The following is an 8,349-nucleotide window of genomic DNA, read 5'->3' on the forward strand; positions in this document are numbered from 1 at the left end:
ACAGCAAATTTTTCAGTCCCTAAAATAACAAAAGTGGATTCGGACTCTGCCTTAATGCTTTTGAGCCATGTGCCCTTAGTCTGGACTTAATTTGTAGATGCAATTGCTTTATTTAAATGTTTAATTAATTTAAATGTTTAATTAACAAACAAATTTCTGAAAATATGGAAAAATTAAACAAAAATTGCTACTAAATACATCTAAAATAATCAATTCATACGGTCATTAAAATGTATCTAATGACACAGGAGTACCTCGAAGCATTGTGCATTTCTGAGTGTGCCTCACGCAGGTGAGTGGGCTTTCCAAACCACCTGTAGAAAACAGTCTTTCATCTCTATCCCAGACAAACAATGGCTTATATTACACTGACTATTTCATTCACATATCCGCCTGTTTATTTACGTATATTTTGAAAACATCAAAAGATCAGTTTAACTGATTAGTTTATACCCTAATGAATATTTATGAGCTCAGCCATCTCACCAAAACAATTCAAGGCCCGAAACATGAATATCACACACAATATTGTTTCTTCACCTGCAGCACACATTTGTTCATAATTTTAATAGACAAATGTGATGAGCATGATTTCAGAGCATTGTTATTCACAGCACTTATATAAAGGTGATGTCCTGAAGTGAAGATGTGCTTGTTTGTCAACAGGGTGACATCGAGGTGGAGAGTGAGCTGGTTTTTAAATTAGCAGCTCATGCATTGCAGGTAAGACTATCATCAGAATTATTATATGTAGCAGTTGATATGTACATAACATGTTAAGCTTTGTATATCTTTTTTTAGGATTGGGCAATAGTTTTGGTATATTTAAGGAACAAATATTTAAATATCTGATATCTGACAGTTCATAAAAATCTAAATACTGTGAAAATTGCAATGTACAATACTAATAAAAATATGATTTAATATATTTACTGTAGTAAATTGACAGATTCATTATATGGAAGAAGATATTTACTTCATATGCTATTAATTTTTGGCATAAAAGAGAAAACGATACCTGTCTGTGATATACATATTAAATTAAATATTATGTATATATATATAATAAATGTTTATTTTCTTTTACAGGAATCTAAAGGAGACTATACAAGGTGTGGACTTTTTATAATTTCAGAGATTTATTATACTTATTTACCAAACATTTGTATTTTTGACAAGTTTTTACTCATAGCACTATTATGAAGCATTGCAGGAGTTTGGTAGCGTAAATATGTTTCTTGGATTGTGTCTACAAAAACTAAAATGACTATTAAAGGTGACGTATGGCTCACAATGTTGATGTTTAAAAGCACCAAAACAAACACACCCATAACCCAACAAGACCACGCCCCTGTTTAAAATCTCCCCTATAGTTACTAGACACGCCTCTTACTGCTGATTGGTTGAATGTGTGCTTTGGCACTGTGGTCTTAAGCATTTTTAATATGCAATGTAAAAGTCTTTTGTTGACTTTACCAAAAATGCGTACATCTGTTGCCTTAAAATTACATAAATATGTGCATAATCATTTGCAAAATTAACTCAACTTAACAGTGTATTGCACCTTTAAAAGTTCTTTGTGTAGATTTTAGAAACTGTTATTAGCGACGCCAGTGGCAATTCAGGGAATTGCACTTATTAAAGTAACTTAATGCTTGTTTTTATTTTATTTTGCATGACACAATGACATTAAAGAACAGAATAGCTCATTTAGCATTATTGTGAAAATTATAAGCAATCATCAATCTAAATGTAAATTAGTTAGCACAAAAGTAATCTAAAGTAATCTGTGCAAGTACTTAGATTATGCTGTAATCTGTAACTGATTAGTTCGTACAGAAAGTAATGTAATCCATATAAGTACCCAGATTATGTTACCATCCATGTGTAATCTAAGAGATTGTATTGCTGACTACATATTTTGTCCAGTAATTTGTAATCAGTAACTGATTGTTTAGCACAAAGGTAATCTAAATGTAATCCATGTAAATGCCCAGATTGCGTTAACATAAGAGTGCAGTCTAAGAGATTATATTACCGAATACATATTTGTTTTCTTATAAATTGTAATCAGTAACTGATTGGTTAGCACAAAAGTAATCTAAATGTAATCTATGCAAGTACTCAGATTATGTTGTGTTCAGTAACTGATTGGTAAGCACAAAATGTAATCTAAATGTAATCCATATAAGTACTCAGATTAAACTATTATACATGTGTAATATAAGAGATGTTGATACTGATTTTGTTGTGTAATTTATCAGTAACTGATTAATTAAATCCCTCACACTTCTGAATTGAAAAGTTTTTCTTTTTTATTTTAGTACAAGCTGTTCATTCGTGCCAAGAAACTGTTACAAATGAGTTATTAAATGAAAGTTCTTACATATACTGTAGCCTTGTCAAGTGTAATCTATCTCTGTCAGCCACACAGCGAATCTGAGATATTGCAAAAGACATTAAAGGTTGTTAATTGAGAATGAAGGTCAGCATGAGATTAGAATAATGTAATAATGTCAGTAGGGCTCTCTGGGGGGAAAAGTTTGACAACCTCGGCCTTAAAGCATTAGTTAATCCCCAAAAATGTTCTGTCACAGTTCATAATCTGTACATTTTGTATGTAATTAGTTTGCTTATGCTCTAATCATGGTGCTAAAATGATGACACTTGTTATATGACTGTGCACATTACTGGTGCAATTATAATTCACTGTTGCATCATCTGCTAATGTGGTTTACATAATGCATGTCTGCATGATGAGGAGTTTTTGTGTTGGTTTTAGTGATGAAAACACCAGAGCAGACCTGAAGAAATTTCCAGTACTGCCCACTAAAGTGCTGAAGGAGCATCCGTCACTGGCATACTGGTAAAACACACAGCTTTGTATGTATATAATATACTAAGAGTCAGAGAAGCATTGTTGTATATAGTTAAACAAATATAGAGTCTGGAGTCTGGTTTATTATTTCATTATTAATTTTATTTATCGAGGGTGCATTAAATTGTTCAAAAGTGGTGGTTTTTTCCCTCAAAAAAATTATTTTCATTTAAATGAGGCGTGAATTAGGAAATGTCAAGGTCTCCTCAGAAATATGAACTGTTTAAAAATGTACAATCAGGAATGTTTCTGGATCATCAAGCCGTGATGTTATAATGTGTTCTGCAGGATCATGTGACAGCCGAGTAATGATGCTTAACAACAGTGTGTTTATTGTCTGAGAACGTTGTTTTTTTTTGGGTGTATCAAAAATATTGGGACATCAAGACTTGATAAAGGATGAGCCTTCAGATCACATAAACAAATGACATTTTACAGCATATTATAATAGAAAACTGATTTATAAATTTAATACATATATGCAGGCTATGCAGGAGAGCTTTACAACACTCTGTCTTAATATCATGTGCGTTTTGCTTCCATAGAAAAAAACTAATAATGAAGAAGTTTGAAGTTTACATAATGAAGCAAAAATGACGTATTAAATAACACATAACTATAATTTATGAATACAGAGTTGCTTTCCATAGCTGTATATATTGTTTTCATGATGTTTAAATATGTTAATGGTGACAAAATACTCTTTAAAGGTGCTGTTTGTAGGATTGACTAGTGGTTGAACTAGGTATTGCTGTCTAAATTCAAAATATCAAAGAGGGATTTTTTAAACCCCGCCCCTTAGACAATGACTGACACACGCAGGTTGCCAGATTGACAATAACAACAGAAGTGAACTTAAGCATTCACACAAATATATTACATGCAAACATAGACAAATTTCCACTTGGTGGCAGGAATGAAGCGAAATGTGCAATGAATTTGAGACCAATGCACAAGTACTGTCCGGTGGAGGTTCGAAGTTGCTTTCTTTATGTGTATATATTGTTTTAATAATGTTTAAATATGTTAATGCCAACAAAATACTCTTTAAAGGTGTAGAATGTAGGATCGACTAGTGGTTGAACTAGATATTGCAGTCTAGATTCAAAATAGTGGAGAACTTTTTCACACCGCCCCTCCGGCAACAACTGACACGCAGGTTGCCAGATTGACAATAACAACAGAAGCAAACCAAAATTGAAATGAAGTATTCACACAAGTAGATTACATACAAAGTCAATGCAAATGTGCAAATATAGGCGAATTTCCACTGGGTGGCAGGAATGAAGCGAAATGTGCTACAAGATTGTGACCAATGCACAAATATTGTCCAGATCCAGGTCTGGAGTTGCTTTCTATAGCTGTATATATTGTTTTAATGGCGTTTAAATATGTTAATGGCGACAAAATACTGTTTAAAGATGCAGAATGTAGGATTGACTAGTGGTTGAACTAGGTATTGCAGTCTAAATTCAAAATAGTGAAGAGACATACCGCCCCTTCGACAATTACTCACACACATGGAGGTTGCCAGATTGACAACAATAACAGGATCAAGATTCAAAATCGAAATTAAGAATTCACACAAGTAGATTTCATACAAAGTCAATGCAACTCTGCAAACTAAGACGAATTTCCACTGGGTGGCAGAAATGCGCAAAATGTGTAACGAATTTGCAACCAATGCACAAATATTGTCTGGTGGAGGTTCGAAGTTGCTTTCGATTGTTTTAATGGTGCTTAAATATGTTAATGGTGACAAAATACTCTTTAAAGGTGCAGAATAGAGGATTGACTAGTGGTTGAACTAGGTATTGCAGTCTAAATTCCAAATATTGGAGAGAACTTTTTTAGACCGTCCCTCTGATGACGACTAATCCACATACAGGTTGCATTCATAAAGCATTCACACAAGTAGATTACATAAGAAGTCAATGCAACTCTGCAAACATAGATGACTTTCCACAAGGGGGCGGGAATGAAGCGAAATGTGCAATAAATGAAGGCAGCTGAAGACTGAAATAAAATATGCTGCATTTTCTTGCAAGATAACCCAGAGTGCTGAAATATAATAAGGTAAACTGGCAGTGGGCTGGTTATAGAGACCAAAACAATTAATGAAGTGGCACTTCATCTGCAGTGCTGTCCTCGTAGTCTGTATACAGACGATTACATCTTTGTTTGTGTCCTGTTGTACAGTGAGGAGCGCGTGATGGAGCAGTACAGGCTGTTGAAGGGGATCTCCAGAGGACAGGCCATAGTGCAGTGAGTACATTGGGATTGTGTGCTGAGGGCAGGACATTATGGCTGATTTATGATTGGCTGCTGAAATACACTACGCCCACTTCTGGGGGCGGGACATTGGGGCAGAGCTGATTTATGAAACGTATCACTGATCCACCACCATGCTTCACTCTGGGCACCAGCAGTCTGGGTGGGACGCTTCTTTAGGGCTTCTCCACACCGTAACTCTACCAGATGTGGGAAAGACAGTGAAGGTGGACTCATCAGAGAACAATAAATGTTTCACATTGTCCACAGCCCAAGATTAGGCTGCACACCTTAGGCCTGATGTGTGCTAGGGGTGGGACATCAGGTTAGACCTTATTTTTGACTGGCTGCTGAAACACAAGCTAGGGGCGGGACATCAGGGCAGTCACGCCCACATCAGGACACACCTGGTTTATGATTTACTGTTGAAATGCATCACGCCCACTTAAGGACCTACCTGATTTATGATTGGCTGCTGAAACGCATCACGCCCACACCTCAGTTCAGTGTGCTGACACTATTTTCTGGTCTGTTTCAGGTATATGACACTGGTGCAGTCACTGCCCACATACGGAGTGCATTATTATGAAGTCAAGGTAAAAGCTATACACAGTCTATCAGTATTATTTATATGTCATGCACAACGATGATGAAACATATATATATATATATAACATATTTGGTTCATTTCTTTTGGTGCCATCTTTCTGGTCTGACTAAATCTATTTAATTTAAATGTACAAATAGCTCATATTTGCTTCTGGTGTTTGTTCTTCATCTGACAGGATAAGCAGGGTATGCCGTGGTGGCTGGGCATCAGTTATAAAGGCATTGGACAGTACGACCACCAGGATAAAGTAAAACCCCGAAAGGTACGTGGAGTTTTTCTGTCTCTAGGCTAAAGTAAGCTAATCTTGAGTCAGAGCTCACTATACTGTGAAATCAGGCTTGGATTGCTCCAGATGTGCTCTCAGCATGTCTGCACTTGTTCTTGAGATGTACGGTATGATGACAGTGATGACGATGTGGAAATGAGGTGTTATATTCAGCACATGTTGTCTGCTCGGGAACTGTGTGTGTTACATAACTCAGAGGAGAACAGAGAACTGATGACGAAACACACACGCAGGGAAAATATCTGCTGTACGGGTGTGTGTGTGTGTGTGTGTCTGGGTGTGTGGCTTTTTGTGAGGTTGTAGCACATTAATAATAAACAAGGGTTTCCATAGGTCATTAAAAACTTTTAAAAAGTGATTTAAAACATTTATTGATGCCAAATGAAGGGACAAAATGATCACAACCTAAATACTCTACCTTAAAGTGTTAGTTCCTTCCAACAATGAAATGAAAGTTCTGTAATTAAACACACACCCTCATTTCGTTTCAATCCCTTGAGTCATTCGTTCATCTTCTGAACATAAATAAATATATTTTGGATGAAATCAGAGAGCTCCCTCATCCTCCATAAGTTCCGAAAATACTAAAAGAAATTCTTAAAACAGTTTAGTGGTTTAATCTGAATATTATCAACCTACAAGAATACTTTTGTGTGCACATAAAACAAAAACAGCAACTTTATTATCACATAAATGTAGAGGTATGATATGATGGACTACTGTACCAGACACAGGTGAACATAATCAGTAAGCCAGTCGCCATGGAAACTAAGTAGAAATCAGAATCTGTCAGAACCTGTTTGTCTTCATCTAGTGTCTGAATAATGCGCAGGTTAGTGTATACTCCATCAGCTGTTTTAGTTTCTGTTGTGTTTTTGACTGTTTGTCTCCATCTAGTGTCTGAATAATGCGCAGGTTAGTGTATACTCCATCAGCTGTTTTAGTTTCTGTTGTGTTTTGGACTGTTTGTCTCCATCTAGTGTCTGAATAATGCGCAGGTTAGTGTATACTCCATCAGCTGTTTTAGTTTCTGTTGTGTTTTTGACTGTTTGTCTCCATCTAGTGTCTGAATAATGCGCAGGTTAGTGTATACTCCATTAGCTGTTTTAGTTTCTGTTGTGTTTTGGACTGTTTGTCTCCATCTAGTGTCTGAATAATGCGCAGGTTAGTGTATACTCCATCAGCTGTTTAAGTCTCTGTTGTGTTTTTGGCTGTTTGTCTCCATCTAGTGTCTGAATAATGCGCAGGTTAGTGTATACTCCATCAGCTGTTTTAGTTTCTGTTGTGTTTTTGACTGTTTGTCTCCATCTAGTGTCTGAATAATGCGCAGGTTAGTGTATACTCCATCAGCTGTTTTAGTTTCTGTTGTGTTTTTGACTGTTTGTCTCCATCTAGTGTCTGAATAATGTGCAGGTTAGTGTATACTCCATCAGCTGTTTTAGTTTCTGTTGTGTTTTTGACTGTTTGTCTGCATCTAGTGTCTGAATAATGCGCAGGTTAGTGTATACCCTAGTTTCTGCAGTTTCTGTCAGCTCTGTGTTTAATAATTTAATTCATAAACTATTACGGCTCAGAATTGATAGTATTTTATGTCATGTAGCTCTGCAATAAGTGAGATAAAGTACATCCAGGATGGTTGTTTTCGAAGTGTAACCCCTACAGTATTCAGCTTTGCATCAGGTTGCCAATAAATGCTAATCAGTCGATAACACCTCCCTGGGTGTGCTTCATCACTAGCTTATCTAAGGCATGAAAGTGAGTGTGAAGTGTTGGGCTGTTTTCGGGCTCCTCCCTGAGCTCTGCTTCTTGCCTGATGTCATGAGCTGGAAACCTGATGAGACACGTCAGGCCAGGAGAAACTTCAGCTTCAGAGCGTTCGCTAACATAATGAAGACACTGGCGATCTGATTAACTTCAGTTAACCTGCCCGACCACCGGTAAGAGGCTCTGAAAGCCAGATAATTTAATTTGACCATCAAGTCTTGAGAGAGTGGGGAATGAACTGAAGACGCCCTCGCTCAGATGTGCTGGAGGAGAAAGTGTTGTTTACCATGTGCTAGAATGATGATTAATATTAGCAGATAGATAAATGCCTGTGTGCTAATAAATGTATGGTCAAAATGGGGATGTTTAAATGAAATGTGTATTTGTTAAATGTTTGGGATTATTAAATCCATATGTATATACAGTGGTCAGCATTTGAAGAGGATCAAAATAAACCAAAGCTGAAGAACTAAGACTAAGAAGAATTGGTGCTGTTCAATAGTTTTAGGACAACTTCTTTGATGAAAGGTTTGATCTACT

At 36.4% G+C, this 8,349-nt stretch overlaps 1 protein-coding gene across 6 annotated transcripts in view; it reads left to right on the plus strand.

The window, feature by feature from the left end:
- Positions 1-8,349, plus strand: part of frmd4bb (FERM domain containing 4Bb) — a 71,596-nt gene that overhangs the window by 38,612 nt on the left and 24,635 nt on the right. For 4 of the 6 annotated variants that reach the window (XM_009296563.5, XM_073939642.1, XM_009296561.5 and 1 more), the window contains exons 6-11: positions 667-723; positions 1,090-1,112; positions 2,783-2,866; positions 5,078-5,143; positions 5,688-5,745; positions 5,935-6,021. In XM_009296563.5, the coding sequence (XP_009294838.1) occupies positions 667-723; positions 1,090-1,112; positions 2,783-2,866; positions 5,078-5,143; positions 5,688-5,745; positions 5,935-6,021 (375 nt within the window). Of the gene's footprint in view, positions 1-666; positions 724-1,089; positions 1,113-2,782; positions 2,867-5,077; positions 5,144-5,687; positions 5,746-5,934; positions 6,022-6,836; positions 7,983-8,349 lie in introns of those variants that run through there. The other 2 variants (XM_073939644.1, XM_073939643.1) reach the window with 2 other exon arrangements.

The sequence above is a fragment of the Danio rerio genome, chromosome 23, assembly GCF_049306965.1.
Source record: "Danio rerio strain Tuebingen ecotype United States chromosome 23, GRCz12tu, whole genome shotgun sequence".
NCBI lineage: Eukaryota > Metazoa > Chordata > Actinopteri > Cypriniformes > Danionidae > Danio > Danio rerio.